The following is an 18,331-nucleotide window of genomic DNA, read 5'->3' as shown; positions in this document are numbered from 1 at the left end:
CAAATCATCAATAATTGATTAAGAAAGTTGCTTAGTGTGTAACTAAGGTTACATGTTTGTGAACTTTTAAATATCGTCTTCAATGCCATAGTCACAAGTTGCGCGAATCGAAAGCAGGTGACTGATACACATGTAACCGAACACGACTATAATATATAACATTGCGTTCCGGAATTAAGCGTTTAAACAGTTAAATTTTAGATTTTAAAAAATCAGAATAACCTCGCCTAAAAGATAATGATCTTATTGAAATTTCCATTAAAATGTTCTAGAATCAAAACATGAATAAAGGACCTTTTTATCAGTTATCATTTTAAATTTACTCTTCTTCAACTGCTTCCGGTGTTATGGTTGAAGCGGGTAACTGTAATTTAGTATCATTTACTCAAAAGTCTTGAAAATTTAAACTTTTTCTCGGCTGTCATCACTTGGAAAAGAAACGCAAGTTAGTTGTGAAGCATATAAAGAATCATGAAAAGCTTTATCTTTATCAGGGATCGAAATTGACTTTTTAAAATGGCTTTTTTTCCCCTTTCCAACTCTGCAACTTGGCCTTAAATGTGAGATTCGGCTCTGCTGAATATTTGAATTGACGCCTTCACCGAATCTCGGAGCAGTCCTTCATAATTTATGTTCGAAAATTTACTTTCAGCTTCAGCCGGTACTAGCAATTAATATGCACTTAGGTGACACTGCTGTTCGCTTCAAATAAGTTAGTTGACTAATCTGACTTGCGGCGTGACCGTTTTTAAAGGGCGAAGCACATGTGCTCGTCACGAGTTGACCCTCTCTATTCAATATCTACACAAATGAGCAATCCGGAATCCCAAAAATTGCTACTTCAAATTTTCATTCGTCTCCTTTTTATATTTCAAGGATGTTAAATCTAACAAGCCCAATCCCAAACAATTTATAATACATAAACATATAAGTGGAAATTCGTAGTGGTAGAATACCTTAGGTAATAGGTATGATATCTTAGATGCATTTGAAAGCTCGCTTTTCATATTGTAACGTACGACTGCAGTGATTTTTCTACAATTTTTACAAGGGTCCTGTGGCTTTCGAATACGGAACTTTCGGGATGTGTCGGAACGACCGATTATATTTGACGTTTATACATCACGGTCACGTGATAATAACCAATTGTAGGGCAAAGTTGACATTGATACAAATGGAGTTTCGCTAGCGGACAGCCCGTAAAGAGCTAAGCGCTGTCCTACGATGACGATCCAAGTCACTATTGGTGCTTAGTACCTGGGAGTAAGTTAGATGGAAGGGGAAAAGCATATATAGACGCGTATGACTGGATGCAAGGCGTGAAGTTTTACTGACATCCTCAAGATATTCCCTATATTTATTTCCCTCGCCAACTCACATTATTTAATCAAATGCATTTTCCTATAAAATGGTTGTAGTGATTCCTTATTTTCAAAGATAGCATTTAAATGCAGGAATTTGATATTAAATGAAGTATTCCATGCTTGTTTACTTAGTTGTTATTGTAATCCGGAAGTGACATGCCCTACAAATTACGTTCAATGCGCGATAAAAGTCAGAGTGGATCCGTATCTCGAAAGTCCCGTATTGGGAAAAATTGTCGACATTTCAGTCAAATTGGGAAAAATCAATTTTATCATAAATAAGTTTTAAAATCATATCATACATTATATTATCTTTATTTTACACATCTAATTTTCTTTAACCCTCTAAAATTTTCAATTATTCTATCCAAATCATCATTCCCATAATCTTTGTTAAATCTTATGTATATAAACATTTGTGTACACATGGCAACTGACTTTGATGGCGTTGATCTATATACAAGGTTCATTTATGGTTACAGAATAGCCAAGTATTGAGGAGACATGGTACAATTGCGTTAATTGAGGAGTTACATACTTTTACGGATTTTTTGTAACAATTCAAAATGATGTGAACTTGGGTACAGTACACAAGATTCAAAATGGAGAAATATATGTCCACGCATTTGTATTCGAATCGACGCCATTTGGACCAAAATTTTCCAAGTTCCATAGGTGTAGTTTAATTTTTCATTACTTTTCTATATTTTCCTTTTAAACATGTATATATGTGTTACCTATAGGGAGAGCTCCACTCTCCCTTCAGGCCATGAGAGGGCTTTGCCCTCCATTAAACCAACTCTGTATCACTATTAATGCTGCATTACTTACTGTCTACGTATTTAAATTCCATAAGATAAACTATCATTAAATTTTCCATTCAAATGATGACTACCATAGCGCAATATTTTATCTCCCGAAATTGCAAAGTTGCAATAGTTTGTTATTTTAAATTAGTGATATACAAGCAGTTATGTTGAGATACAATGTATCAGTAACTAGATAAAATAGACTATAGGAACTCTTCAATTTCAAGTAATAAAATATTAAAAGATTTAAAGTTCAAATATAGAAAACTAATGAAAAATTAACCATTGTGCCATAGAAGTCATTATTTGAATGGAAAATTTAGTGACTATTTTCATTTTGGGATCTTCATACCTAGACGGTAAGCAATGCAAAATTAAAAGTGATCTAGAGAGTTAGTTTAACAATCAAATCACTTATTTGAAGCAAACAGCAGTGTCGCCTAAGTGCACTTTAATTGCTAGAACCGGCCAAAACTGTACGTAATTTTCCAGTCGGACGTGAATTATGAAGGACAGCTCTGAGGTTCAGTGAAGGCGTCAGTCTAATAGGGCTGAAATTACTCACCGAAATATTGATACTGTTCAATATAAAAGCTCAATTCAATGTTCGATTCATTGCCTCGATTTTCGGTTCCATACGTTTATTACAAACAGGTTCAGTAAAATACATCAGGCACGGCCTGTACTTATTATTTTTACTTGCATGAGGGACAAATTAGCATCAAATAATGTTCAAACTGTTGTTTGCCTTGAGGTTGACGAAAATAATAATTAACTGTATAAGTTTAAACTACAGAACCAACAGGTTTCTTACCATTTGTCACTTTGGAAACATTTTGCTTTTAAAATTATGATTTTGAATCTTGTTATTAAATTAATATTTTTTCAATGTTATCCTTGGTTTCTTCAGTAATTGTGTCATATTGAAAGTATTGAATCGTGGCCTATGTATTGCAATATGTAACGTATCGTTTCAGCTCTACAGTCTAAATATTCAGTTAAGCAGAATTTCAGATGAGACATAGATCTAGCAAAATTGAATTTTTGACTAGGCCTAGAAATTTTGAGTTTGATAATTTTCTGGGGTTTTTTTTTAGCTCACCTGAGCCAAAGGCTCAAGTGAGCCTAGCTTTTGATTGAACTTTGTCCGTTGTCCGTCGTCATTGGTGTTGTCGTAAACTTTTCACATTTTCATCTTCTTCTCCAGATCTGCTGGGCCAATTTCAACCAAACTTGGCACAAAGCATCCTTGGGTGAAGGGGATTCAAGTTTGTTCAAATGAGGGGCCAATGCCCCCTTCAAAGCTTCCTGACATAGTGTAGATTCAAGTTTGTTAAAATCGTGGCCCCTAGGGGTAGGATGGGGCCACAATAGGGGATTAAAGTTTTACATGCAAATATAAAGGGAAATCTTCAAAGATCTTCTTCTTGAGAACCACTGGGCCAGGAAAGTAGTAATATACATGAAAGCTTCATGACATTGTGCTGATTCAAGTTTGTCAAAATCATGCCCCCCCCCCCCCCCCCCCCCCCTGTCAAAGTTTTACTAATATGTAGTAAATATCTTTAAAAATATTCTTCTCAAGATCCATTGGGCCAAAGAAGTTTACATTTAAATGAAAAGTTATTCCTAACATAGTGCAGATTCAAGTTTGTAAAAAATCATGGCCCCCGGGGTAGGTTGGGGTCGCAATAGGGATCAAACAATTTTATCACTAATTAGGTGTGTCTTATGCTATATTTTTTCCCCTTTTCCTTTTATATCGTATTCAAGTTTAGATACTAATTTTAGATGTTAATTTTATGTTTGTGTATATGTTTTAATGCAGGACCACAATGGAAACTAGCTATATGCTAATTTGTGTAATCCTGGATAAATTAAGGCTATTATTACTATTATTATCAAAGTTTTACATGTAAACATATAGGGAAAATCTTTAAATATGGGCCTAGGTGACTCGGGTGAGTGATTTGGCCCACGGGCCTCTTGTACTAATACTCAGGTAACCGATTAGGCCTGTTGGCCTCTTGTTCACTATTACAACAGACATTCTAGATGAAAAGTTTACTTTTCAATATTGCCTCAAAGGAGGCATATAAGTTTCTAAAACATTTCTCTAAACTCATTTATACACCAGAAATAAGCAAGATGATGACATGATATACCTTTGAATAAGTTGTTTATAGGAAGACAATTTTTATTATAGATATGCCTGTGGAAATACTGTATATTTAATGCTTCAAGGTTATTGAGAGTATTTCAAATATAAAATTTCAATAGAAAAAAATGTATTGTTCTGTTTCTTCAAGGTAGTCACCAAAGGAAAATAAGGGAAAATGCCTTTATATCAGGAAGAATTCAGTCACTGGTTAGATTCCGTTGTACAGGCATTTGTAACACTAAGTGAGGAACAGAGAACTGGCACACTTAAAGCTATACTGGAGGTGTGTGGCAGTGAACAACTTACCTATCTGACTCAGGTTTTTATTCCTGGCAGTTGTCAGATTGATTTTATTTCTCACCTGCCCAATGATGTTGTTATCAAGATTCTAAAGTATCTGGATGGGGAAAACCTGAAACATTGTAAGGAAGTAAGTTTTCTTTTGTTTGGAGAAAGTTGGCAAGACAGTTAGTTGTAAGCATTTTTAAAAAGACTGTATTTTTTCAATCAGTGATGCTGAAAATGTTGAGCTCTTTTTTCAAACTGTAGTTACTTTAATAAATATACTGTGATTATAAATTCTGTATTTTAAAGCTTGGACACTATAAATAAGTTTTAAGTGCAAATATTATATTTTTGAATATTTGCATTATCTATGAGAGTATAATGAGACACATCTCTCAAGAATCAGAAGTTTCGCTTTTATTGATCTCTATAAAATTTAATCCTTCAGAATGCAGCACATAAAAATTTATTTTCTCACGAAATGGAAATATGAAATGGAAATTATGATTTATATGCCAAATTTTAAAGCTACTTACTCCATGTAAGAAATCTGCCTTATGAAATGATTTTATCATGTTATTTTGAAGACATGCAAATATTGGAACAAGCTGATAGACTCCAGCAAAGAAATCTGGCTTCATCAGTTCTGGAAAATTGGTGGTCAGATGATGAATCCACCCACTATCACAACAGTGGAAGCTCAGAAACTTTACTGGCACCAACATTATTACAAAGAGAATTTCAATGAAGATCTGTACAAGGGACAGTTTCTGTTTGGTCCTTATGATGAGGAAGACACCACTGAATGTTATAAGCTAAAAAGTCCATACTTCTGTACACCATATTTAGCTGTAGGTATGTATTTCACATCTTGCATACATTAGTTACATGTAAATAAATATTTTTCAAGGAAATGATGTAATGTTTGATATTTTCAACTGCTTTCCTGTAAAATGTGATTAGGGCCTAATCTAAATTTTCTCTGTAGTTCAAAATATAACCATTCCAATTTTCACAAATACTTTTTTATTTAAAAAATGAGGACATCTGTGTGACAGTTTCTTCTAGGTATATTGTATGAGATATTCAAACCATGCATTGAATCACGGCAAAATTTTGACACTAAATATTTCTTATTCGCAAATCTTAGCTGGCTCTTCAGAAATTTCAAGCTTTTCCTTCATTGTACAAAACACCCAAGACTGAAGTTTATGAAGATGTTTTACTCTACAGAAAGTAGACTTGTTACAGTCTGATAATTAGGAAGGGGGTTTCCCGTCAAACATTTCATATTGAACTGCTACATGTTATACATACTTAGAATAGCATGAAATATCGTATGTGCAGTGCTCTTGAAATTTGTCAGTGCGAAGGATTTGACTGGTTAAAACCTACTCGAACTGCTAAGGTTCACAGTACATTTCATTCAGACTGATAAAAATCTTGAAATGTCTGATACTACAGAAATAGATTTCAATATCTCTGTATGTGTACTTATTTTTTTTTTTTTTTTTTTTATAATTTATTTATTTTTTTGGTTACATACAATACATCAAACACTTACACAAACATACCTTTCATACATGCATACATCTCTCTGTGGTTTAGGTTACTTGCTGTACAATAGTGAAAGTAATAATAATAACAATAATACATGTACTAAAAATAATGATAAGTACATGTAGTAATAATTAATCAATTGCAAAAATATTTTCCCACTTCATCCATATTTTATCAAAGTTATGTATTTTAAATGCTTGAATTGCAGCATATTTCTCTACATGATATTTAAACTTTAAGTAACATAGTAATCCAACAAGATTTGGTTCTTTATTCTGCATTAAACAGATAAATATGTATTGTTTAGCATATAGAATTATAAAGTTTATAGCTTTATTATTTAAAGACAGTGGAATTTCACCAAATATTATATTTGACACATTAAAACCAATTCTTTCTGAAATTTTTCTATATATATGAAGACTTAACTCACTCCACAATGTTTGGGTTTTATTACACGAAGTAAAAATATGTGTTATTGTTTCAATATTACTTGTACAAAATCTACAGAGATCATCTGTTTTAACACTAATGTTTTTCAAATAATAACCAACAGGAAGAATTCTATGTAAAATTCTAAACTGTAGCCACTGAACAGAAGAATCACTAGATGTTTTGAAACAAATTTTAAACACATCTTGCACTGAAATATCATCTACTCCATATGAAGATAGTTCAGTTTTCCACTTGCCCATAGAAGTTGGGATATCTTCTTTTGCATTTAAAATATTGTAAAAATAATATTAGAACATCTTTCATGTAATAAAACTGGTTCAAAAAATATAGGCATACATGGATTAACATTTTGTTTGGTTGAGTGTCTATCAATTGACAGACGTTTTAAATATTTTGAAATTGCAGTAATAATGCTATTGTATTTCATTACACATACTTCTTGAAGATTGTATAAACACTGAAATTTTTCTATGGTATGGAAGTTACAATCAGTATCAAAAAAATCTTGAACAGCTTTAATCCCCTTTTCATACCATTTCTCATAAAACACAGGTTTTCCCACAATTCTAATATTAGAATTGTACCACACTGGAATATTATGAAAATTATTTTTAATATTTGGAAGATTTTGACTAGTCTTCAAATAAAAAAACCAAGCATTAAAAACATCCTTCCAAAAAACATTGCTTTTAACACATAATTGTTCCACAATAAAACTATCTCCAAAGTCATATAATTTCTTTAAAATATCATTTCCATACATGGCAAAAAAAATATTCATCCATGGTTTCTGACAGTTGGACCTAGTAAGCCTTTTAATCCAAGAGCATTTCAATGATGTAATAAAATTGCTTATATCAACCATCTTGATACCACCCAATAGATAGTCTTGTGTTATCACAGACCTCTTAACTTTATCTACACTAGATTTCCATAGGAATTCAAAAATAATTTTGTATAAATAAGAGATTGTTTCTTTCTTTGGAGTAGGAAGTGATATAAACAAATGATTCAATTTTGGAATAAGCAAGGTTTTAATGACAGTAGCCCGCCCAATGGGAGTAAGAATCCTTCTTTTCCACTGTTCAGTAAGAGCAACGATTTTTGGTATTTGAATTCTGAAATTTATATCTTCAATTTCTGTAAGGTCAACTGAATGTGTACTTATTTTAGTGGGATTCAAAATTTGGCAGAGAAGTGAAAGATTGTTCTAAAATATGAAATTCTCTATTTATCCCTTATCATACATGTTAGAAGTGCTAAATCATGATTATCCCAAATAGTGCAGCAGTTTCAAATGTGCCAGATTTTAAATACGCTAAATAAGCAAACATACAGTAATATGTTCCACTAGCTTGCTAGAACGTGAACCAACATCTGTGCTACATATGCAAACAAGAAACACATTACACATGTACATGACTTAGGAGGCACAGACCTTGCTTTAACTGTGCTGTCAGCAGTAAAAGAATTTGATTTTCCAGCACCAATACCGCTGGAAGGGCATGTAAATGTGTCACGTTTAAAGTTGTATGGTCCAAATTTCGGCAATTTTTTTCCACCTTGTAAAAATGCTGTTAAATCATCACATGTACATATTTATGAGACTGTATATTATGTCATGCATTATTTCACCTGTTTTAACTAGAATTATTTGATTTTAAATCACTCGGCCATTTCTAGTCACGTGTCCAGTGCAGGCTTTCCGTCCAAGTTAAATCTGCACTATATCATATATGCTTGTGGGGCTATTATAGATGCCTAACAGACAATGTATAATTTATGCATACCCGTTATTTATTTACTTTTTAGCTCACCTGAGCTAAAAGCTCAAGTGAGCTTTTCTGATCACCCGTAGTCCTGAGTCCGTCTGTCCGTCCGTCTGTAAACTTTTAACATTTTTGACTTCTCAAAAACCACTGGGCCAATTTCAACCAAAGTTGGCACAAAGCATCCTTAGGTAAAGGGAATTCTAAATTGTTAAAATAAAGGGTCAGGCCACCTTCCAAGGGGAGATAATCAAGAAAAGGTAGAAATAGAGTAGGGTCATTAAAAATTCTTCTTCTCAAGAACCACTGGGCCAGAAAAGATGAAATTTATAGATAAGCTTTATTAGGTAGTGCAGATTCTAAATTGATAAATCATGGCCCCGGGGGTTGGATGGGGCCACAATAGGGGATCAGAGTTTTACATACAAATATATAGGAAAAATCTTTAAAAATCTTCTTCTCAAAAACCACTGAGCCAGAAAAGCTGAGATTCGTATGAAAGCTTCCTGATATAGTACAGATTCAGGTTTGTTAAAATCATGATCCCCAGGGGTCGGATGGGGTCACAATAGGGGATCAAAGTTTTACATACAAATATATAGGAAAAATCTTTAAAAATCATCTTCTCAAGAACCACTGAGCCAGAAAAGCTGATATTTACATGAAAGCTTCCTAACATACACTTATATAGGAATTTTTTTTAAAAATCTTCTCAAGAACCATTGGGCCAAAGAAGTTCACATTTACATTAAAGCTTTCTGACATAGTGTAGATTCAAGTTTGCAAAAACCATGGCCTCCAGAGGTAGGTTGGGGCCATTATAGGGACTACAGTTTTACATGCAAATATATATGGAAAGTCTTCTGATATGGACCAAGGTGACTCAGGTGAGCGATGTGGCCCATGGGCCTCTTGTTGAATAATCTTCTCTCTGTTATCTTTTACATGTAAATGTTTTCAATCATGTAATTATCGCAATTCACCTTTGAATTAGAACGTTTTGGCCGATATAGTATTGCGTTGTGTGACGACACAATTGAATCCGTTTGTAATACAATTGCGAAATGCAACAAAAACTCTCATTGGTCCATATGTATAAGTCCACCCAAATTACCTTATACGGGAGTAGTCAGCATTTGAAAACATGACGGCCAGATGCTAGATGGGAAAAAAAATTCAAAGGAAGAAAGAGAAAAAGTTGTATTCTTGTGTTGTTGTCTCATAAATTTAATATCAAAAAAATTCCTAACATATTTTCCTACTATACTTGTGTCCAAACATACCTTCAAATATTAATTAAAGCCCCATACGACCCAAAAACTCGATCACAGCTTTTGATGATTTCGTTCGTAGACGTAGCCATGTTAGGTAGCCAGTCAATTCGAATCCCGGTTCATTTCCATACTGGCACAATAGCGTCTAGATGTACTAATACCCCACAAATATTTTAGCTAAATTGTTTAAATAATATACCACCCCAGTCCTATTAAATGATAGTTATTAAAATAACTAAACTCACGGCAACGCGGCTTTCATTAGTCAAGAGCGGTCTCGCCGGCCGGTCTCCATCTAATGGGCTTATGTAGCATTTTCGTTAATCAAGAGCTTATTTTACCTTTACAAAGACTGGTACAAAAAAATGTTTTAATTTCTATTAATTATTCGTGTTGATAATAAATGAAGAGCGAATACATATTAACTTACAACCGATTTTATGAATAGATACCAATAGCAAGAGTTCGAATTGACCGGCTACCTAACATGGCTACGTCAACAAACGAAATCATTTGAAGCTGCGAGTTTTTGGGTCGTGTGTGGCTTTAATGAATATTTGAAGGTATGTTTGGACACAAGTAGATCTATATAGTAGGAAAATATGTTAAGATTTTTTTATTTTGAGTTTATGAGACAACAACACAAGAATACACCGATATCAGGCCTCAACCGTCCGCAGCTTTTTGTGGCCCGTAAATCGAAGGTTTTTATAAGAGGTGGATCTTTTCAGAGAGCTATGTACAGTTCTCCAGCTACACTGAATCCGCTCGAGAAAGTGGGCGGGCTGTAATCAGCCAATGAAAACTCTTGTTGTATTACATCAAACATGTCATTCAAATTGTTCAATCGTCTCATTCAATTGTGTCGTCACACAACGCAATACTATATCGGGTAAAACGTTCTAATTCAAAGGTGAATTGCGATAAGGGAAAGTTTATAATTTTAAAAACTAAGTAATCAGCTTTAAAGGGACTGATTCACGATTTTCCCCAAAAATTTTCTTTTTCACTTTTAATGATCAAAATCTACTGTCTAATGTGGTTTCACATAAAAATTATGGTTATACATTATCACAGAAGCTCATTTAGAGAGTTTATTATTTGTTTTGTAAACAAAGATTGCAGTATGTTATTGTTTACGAAATTTTCTAAAGAAATGGATATCGATCCAAGTTAATCACATCTTTCACACTTCAAGCATTTTGGGGGCAAAATATGTCATTTAAGAGTTAAAATTTGTGACTATGCAAAATTAGGATGCTTTATATTATAAAATCAATATTTTGTTTGTTTGTATACATAAAAAGACTCTAGTCTTAGTTTACATAACACAGATTTAAGGCTAAAATATTGGTTTTATTCTTGCATTCAGAAGGTCAAAATTTTGACTGTCAACATTAAATGAGTTTTAATGTTTAACATCGAAAAGAAAAAATATTTTTATCAAAAATCATGAACCAGTGCCTTTAAAGTAATTTTGTACAAAAATAATACATGAACATCAGATCATACAGCTTTAATTAGTGTTACCATCTGCTGCAACATTTTATTCATAAAATGTCAAAAATCCTATTATTTCAAATGTATACCTGGTTTGTATGCAAACAAAAAGTGAACGTAGCTTTTACACTCTCAACTTTCGAAAATAGCAGTGCGATGATATCTAAATCAGTCTCATGATTATTCATTATCTCAGGTCGCCAGAACGTTACCCTCAATGCAATGTTGATAAATGTTAGTGTAGCTAGTATGCAAGTGGATTCAACGTATGATATTAGTTAGGTTGAAATATATCACATGTGATATGAAGTTTGATTGGGTGTGCCTTTATTTACAACATCTATTTGACACACTTCTTTTATCCCATATGGGTAACCTTTTGCCATCAATACATTGTAACATCAGGTATTTCATACTAGCATAGCAAAAGTCTTTATCGCAAGTGTTGTATTAAAATTCCAAAATATAAAAAGGGAAGAACAGTGTGCATATAATCTTGATAAAATGCCATTTTGTCTTGGTAGGAAGCGAAGATAGGAATGTATATATCTGGGACACGACCAGAGGGATAGCCTATCTGGTGAAAGTGATAGAGGCCCACAGTGTTTGTCAGATCAAGTTTGACAAGAAATTCCTGTACACAGCATCGTATGACAACACTGCCACCTCCTGGAATATGGAAACAGAACAACAACACTGTAGATATGTAGGACATGTTAATGCAGTCATGTGCATTGAACCAATTCAGTGTCAGCGATTGGTGCTCACTGGATCTGCAGACTCGACCATCAAAATCTGGGATCATGACTCTGGAGAGCTTTTGCAGACTTTGGTCAAATTTCATTCAGGGTGGATCAAACAGATCCGAGCTTTAAGCTCACCATTGTCTGACCGTCTAGTAATTCTGTCATGTGACACAAAAGGACAGATTTGCATTTGGTGTAAATTATTTGACCAGGACAGGAGGCTTTCTCATGAACACGAAATGTTGTTAAATGTTCCTTTCTGCTTGTCTTCCCCCATTGTTACAAATGATGGATTAGTATGCATACCTGCAGATGTATCCCAAGTACACTTGAACAGTAGTGCAGTAAATATCATACAGAGTGGTAGAGGGGTGCTGTCATTTTTCTCTGTGTCAGTAGAGAGAAAAATGAGAAAGGACAAACTGGTGTGTTCTTGTGTTCGAAAGGTATATCTGCCTTCGAATTTGTCAGAAAGTCGGACGCTGATTGGTGTTGGTCGGAGGTTTGCTGTTTTCCATGTGACTGAGGATTACGTTTCTGAGGAGGGTGATTTATATCCCTCCTCGCTCTCTGTTGTTGACTTGGAGCTCAAAGAAATCTACCTGACTTCTCCTGCATGTCATGAAAGGTATGAACTGGTATTTTATTATGATATACTGTAGATTTATTTAATTCTGCGGAGTCATAATGTCGCAGATTATATCATTTTTGGTTTGGTCCACAGGTACAAAATTCCACTGAGCTGCATATGCTTACATGAAAATATCGGTTGGTAAAAAATTCTGTGAATTTTTGTGACTGCAGACATTGGGGAAATGAGCACATCTGGAGGGGACAAGATTCGCAGTCTAGGACGAGGCTTTGCCGATTCCTAGACAGTGAATCTTGTTCCAGAGGTGGAATTTCCCTATCCCACACGAGTAAATGATGAAAAATTATTTTTCTCACATTTTATATACAGTTTAGTGTATAAATTCAGGAGCTTTGAGATTTAAAATCATGAAAATCCTCATTTGAACTTTATGCAAAACTAATTAGAAAGAAAGAGCATGTGCGAAAAATGGTTTGCACTTTTAAAATGTGTAAAAATTAAAACCCAAGGCAACCCCTCAAAAAGCTATAATAAATCAAAAATTGAAGAATATCAAAATAAAATATTTTACTTCTACATGTAACATAAATCATAGAAAATACATGATGTCATAATCATCGACGTCGTAGCATTATAAGACAGAAAAATCTCACATGGGTAATGCCGGTCTTACACTGATGATAATGTGAGAATACTCTATTCTAAAACACATTTAATACTTTAAAAGCACTGTCCGAACACCTAATCTAAAATACATTACCTTTCTTTGAAAAAAAATCTGTTGTCAAATACTTTTATATACCGCTGATGCTTTATGATTTGTGAAAGTATTATCCGCTACAGATCTTATACAGTTATGGTAAATTAATTCATTGAACACTTGAATTTTCGTATATTTTGTTATTGAGCAACAGAGTAAAATTGATTTAAGCTTTTTTAGCTCACTCTGCCAATCCATAGCTATTACTTGCGCATGTCATCTGTCTGTTGTCATTGTTAGCATCAGTTAACAATTACATTTTTAGCTCACCTGAGCCGAAGGCTCAAGTGAGCTTTTCTGATCAAAATTTGTCCATTGTCTGTCGTCGGCGTGGTAAACTTTTCACATTTTCATCTTCTTCTCAAGAACCACTGGGCCAATTTGAACCAAACCTGCCACAAAGCATCCTTGGGTGAAGGGCTTTCAAGTTTGTTCAAATGAAGGGCCATGTCCCTTTCAAAGGGGAGATAATCACAAAAATGCAAAAATAGGGTGGGGTCATTTAAAAATCGTCTTCTCAAGAACCACTGGTCCAGAAAAGCTGAAATTTTCATGAAAGCTTCCTGACATAGTGCAGATTTAAGTTAGTTCAAATCATGGCCCCCGGGGGTTGGATGGGGCCACAATCGGGGATCAAAGTTTTACATACAAATATATAGGATAAATCTTTAAAAATCTTTTTATCGCAAACCTCTGAGCCAGAAAAGCTGAGATTTACATGAAAGCTTCCTGACATAATGCAGATTCAAGTTTGTTAAAATCATGGCCCCTGGGGGTTGGATGGGGCCACAATAGGGGATCAAAGTTTTACATACAAATATGTAAGGAAAATCTTTAAAAATCTTCTTCTCAAGAACCACTGAGCCAGAAAAACTGATATTTACATGAAAGCTTTCTGACATATTTCAGATTTCAGTTTGTTAAAATCATGGCCCCCAGGGAAGGATGGGGTCACAAGAGGGTGGTCAAAGTTTTGCAGATAAATATATAGGGAAAATCTTTAAATATGAGCCAAGTGAGCGATGTGGCCCTTGGGCCTCTTGTTTATCTTTTACCTCTGAAGAGCTACACACCCAGTCACAATAAGTTACAAATATTCTCTAGTTGTTTCAAAGAAGTGTTCTTGAAAGCATTCGGAATTCTAGTCTAAATCATATCAGCGTTTTATATGCTCCTCAGAAACATTTCAACACTTTTTATAGAATAAGGCTCAATAAGCTGAAAAACATGGGGATGGTATTAAAAGAAAATGTGAGTGCAATAGTGTCTGATATAAACTTGTGCATTCCTGGTATGAAATATCAATGATACTTTATCAGATGCAACTTAAGATACTTCATTGTTATGTAAAACAGGGTAATTTCAAACATTGCACTGAAATTACATTATAGTTATGCTTGGAAAAGTCCCAAAACGTAAAATGTTCCAGCCTGTTTTGTACACTGAATCTGTTTTTGTTTCAGTGGAAAATTTATGCTTAAACTTAGTCTTGACAGTGCCTATAAATACAATAGTGAGGTGTAGATTGTAATCCTGTAGAATCACTTATTTTCACTTGGGAGATAGAATCACTTATTTTCACTTGGGAGATAGAATCACTTATTTTCACTTGTGAGACAGAATCACTTGTTTTCACTTGTGAGATAGAATCACTTATTTTCACTTGTGAGATAGAATCACTTATTTTCACTTGTGAGATAGAATCACTTGTTTTCACTTGGGAGATAGAATCACTTATTTTCACTTGTGAGATAGAATCACTTATTTTCACTTTTGAGGCAGAATCACTTATTTTCACTTGTGAGATAGAATCACTTATTTTCACTTGTGAGATAGAATCACTTATTTTCACTTGTGAGATAGAATCACATATTTTCATGTAGTCAAATTTTTAAGGTGATAGAGAAATATAAGTATGTTTATTGGATCTTAATTTCATGCCCAGGAGTCAATTTGTCTTGTTCATGGAGGATTTATATTTGTGGGTATGTATAGTTACTATAGAAACAACTAAAATTACCCCACAATGAAAATAAATGATTTTGCAGTTATGTATGTGTAATCACATATTTGATCTTTCTCCTTTCAGTCCATTCGGTGAGCCCCCTATTTTAGGAGACACTGACTGGCTCGATGGATTCAATGAAAGTAATCACCCATGGCAACTTTTGATCACACAGATGGGTGATAGCCATCTTAGTCTTACAACAGCCAGGAAATAGAATACGTGCAAGCAAACAGCCATCTTAGAATTTATTCATTCTCTAAGTCTTAATTGCAAATTAAAGTATGCAGTAATTTTTCAAAAGACTTACATTGAGGTAACTTGTGCATGTCCGTAATATAGAGAGTCAATCGCTTTGTTTCCCATGAAACATTACAACATGGTGTGGGTTAGTTGAGGTCATGACCCAGAAGATAATGAAGATTCACCTTGTTTAGAAAATGTTATGATGTACTGGTGGGCAGGTATTGCAGCCCTTTATTGTCCAGGAAGAAATACGTAGTAATTGTCATTATTCATTATATTTTCAAAAAAAAATAACTTACATGGTAATTTACAATGCTATACAAAGCAATTATTCATTCATCAAGTTTGTAGCATGTATCTGTAAACTTCTTACAAATGTCATGGTGATTATTTGTGCATTCAGTGTCGTATAGCCATGTCATATGGACAAGGGAGACATAAGTTGTAAATTTCAGGACTCTTGCACCCCTGGGGCTTTAGGGGCAGGGCAAAAACTGACCAATTTTCAAAAATTGTCTTCTGTATAAACGCACATCTATAAAAAGAAAAATTAAAAGCGTAGTGATGTAGAACAGGAAGACCTCTACCAAAATTGTTCATAATCCCTGGGTTAGAGGTTCTTACTCCAGGGTGGGTCCAAACCTGGTATAACGTGTTTATGTGTAACTCATTTAAATAACATCTTTAGTGCCATTGATACAAAATTTAAACTATATGGATATTTAGAGAGAGGAGGTAATCCTTTACCAAATTGTAAACTTGATTATCCCAGGGGTAGGGAGTTTCATATCAGGGTTGGACCAAAATGGTCAGTGATTAAATGTGTCAAAAATTGAACATTTTTACTTCTTAATAATTACCATCCCTATTCTTATCAAATTTTTTTATCGAATCAATTGAGAAATATAAACAACATATGTAGGTGATAATGGAATATTGCTACATAAATATGAGAAGTTGGCAATGGAAGAAGCTGAAATCACCCCATTTATCATAAAGTTTAGTTGTTAGTTTGCTGTTAATATTTATTTTCAATAAAATATCTATGTACGAAGCAGATGTGGTATCTTTTATATCGAGTTCACAGGGATATATCGAGTCAACATATGACTGAAATTGATTATTGTTAATACATAAAATGTCGTTGATATATCTAAATGCCAAGTTCAAGGCTACAGCAAGAGATTTTTAGGTCACCTGAGTAAACTTTGTTGATCTGTGTCCTGTGAAATGCGTTAACAATTGAAAATCTTTAACTTCTTCTTGATAACCACCATTCCATTTCTTTTCATTTGGTATGAAGCATCTTTGGGATAAATTGTAAATTTCAGGACTCCTGCATCCTTTAGGGACAGGACAAAATTGACCAATTTTCAAAAATCTTCTTCCCTACAACTGCATATCTTTAAGAAGAACTTGATGATGTAAAGCAGAACTGGAAGACCTAGCTCTACCAAAATTGTAAAGATTATAAACCCCAGGGTAGAGGTTCTGACTCCAGGGTGGGGCCAAACTTGGTATATGGAGTGTACATGTGTAAAACATTTAAGGTAGCTCCATCCTTGTGTGATTTATCAATATTAATGGTTGATAGTGGGAAAACTGTAATTATTTCTACTCAATATTGTTAAATTTAATCAATAACCAAAGAAAATGTGTATATTGCCACCTTTTTAAAGATGTCAGACATATAAAAACAGAAATATATGTTAACATCAGAAAACCACATTTTCAATTTACTGAATGATGAAAATAGATAAAAACTTGTTAAAATGACAAATTTTAAATGTCAACAGTATAAATAAAATTTGATAATTCATAAATATGTATAAATTGATTGTGGATGTTAGGGAAATTTTTGTATAATAGTAGAAGACATACCAGCATAGGAGTTATTGCCCTTGACAGCATTTTTTTTAAAATTATGAATAATTTAATATTATCTATGGAAAATATAAACTTTTTCAATATCAATAGTTTACCAGATTTTTTTTATTTTAGGCAGTGAATAGAATTCCTCTGAAAGATATATTTCTATCATGCGCAAAAGGAAATAAGAGCGAAGTATCAAAAATACATTGACAAATTAAAAAATTCTTCAGAACCAGCAAGCCCATTTCAATCAAACTTGGTAAAAATCATCCTTGGGTGAGGGGGTTCAAGTTTGTTCAAAGGAAGGGCCACACCCCCTTCAAAGGGAGATGATCACAAAAATGCCAATAGGGCTGGGTCATTTAAAAATCTCCTTCTCAGGAACCGTTGGGCCAGAATTGAGAAAAGTTCAGATTAACATGAAAGCTTCCTGACATACTGCAGATTCACATTTGTTAAAATCATAGCCTTTTGGGTAGGGTGGGCCCACAATAGAAAATCAAAGTTTTACAACCCTACCTTACAATAAAGAATCAAAGATTTACATGCAAATATGTGTTCCGGTATTCTTTTATGAAGTGAACCCTTAATTTCTCCGACATAATAGTAGATTAAGCTACAGAGGTTACACTCAGTAGCGTAGACAACGTTGGACAATTTACAGGTCGAATTCTAAAAAGTTTTGGTACAGAAACTACGTCTGATATTACTGGTAAATGAATTTATAGTGATTAATATATCGTATGTTTTACAATTTTTACAGAACATTTTGAAATCGAGCACATGAAATCTGAAAAGGAATCATAAAAAAATATCTCTTTATTTCCGGAACATGGCAATCTCTGATTTGGGTGTACGAATTTTCATTTCCGTACCAAAGTTGACTATTTAACGATTGTACATATGACAAATGTTTAATTATATCGAAGGAT

General features: G+C 33.8%; 1 protein-coding gene across 3 annotated transcripts; it reads left to right on the top strand.

Moving 5' to 3' along the window:
- Positions 1–335: 335 nt before the first annotated feature.
- Positions 336–16,583, top strand: LOC125651982 (F-box/WD repeat-containing protein 2-like). Of its 3 annotated transcripts, none has more exons than XM_048880850.2 (5): positions 336–360; positions 4,483–4,764; positions 5,207–5,474; positions 11,703–12,552; positions 15,366–16,583. In XM_048880850.2, the coding sequence occupies exons 2-5, from the start codon at positions 4,510–4,512 to the stop codon at positions 15,496–15,498; spliced, it is 1,506 nt and encodes a 501-aa protein (XP_048736807.2). In that variant the 5' UTR covers positions 336–360; positions 4,483–4,509; the 3' UTR covers positions 15,499–16,583. The 3 variants fall into 3 exon arrangements, with proteins under 3 accessions (XP_048736807.2, XP_048736805.2, XP_048736806.2); XM_048880848.2 differs by having other exon boundaries at positions 349–445; XM_048880849.2 differs by lacking the exon at positions 336–360 and adding an exon at positions 2,682–2,827.
- The last annotated feature ends 1,748 nt before the right edge of the window (positions 16,584–18,331 follow it).

This window comes from Ostrea edulis, chromosome 5 (genome assembly GCF_947568905.1).
Source record: "Ostrea edulis chromosome 5, xbOstEdul1.1, whole genome shotgun sequence".
In the NCBI taxonomy this organism is placed as follows: domain Eukaryota; kingdom Metazoa; phylum Mollusca; class Bivalvia; order Ostreida; family Ostreidae; genus Ostrea; species Ostrea edulis.
Note: the sequence above shows the minus strand (reverse complement) of the source record. Positions and strands in the feature narration are given on the sequence as shown.

Coding starts and splice junctions, on each gene's coding strand:
- LOC125651982 (XM_048880850.2), top strand. CDS start 4,510: ATGCCTTTATATCAGGAAGAATTCAGTCACTGGTTAGATTCCGTTGTA. Junction 4,765..5,206: donor ACCTGAAACATTGTAAGGAA/GTAAGTTTTCTT, acceptor GTTATTTTGAAG/ACATGCAAATATTGGAACAA. Junction 12,553..15,365: donor TCTCCTGCATGTCATGAAAG/GTATGAACTGGT, acceptor TTCTCCTTTCAG/TCCATTCGGTGAGCCCCCTA.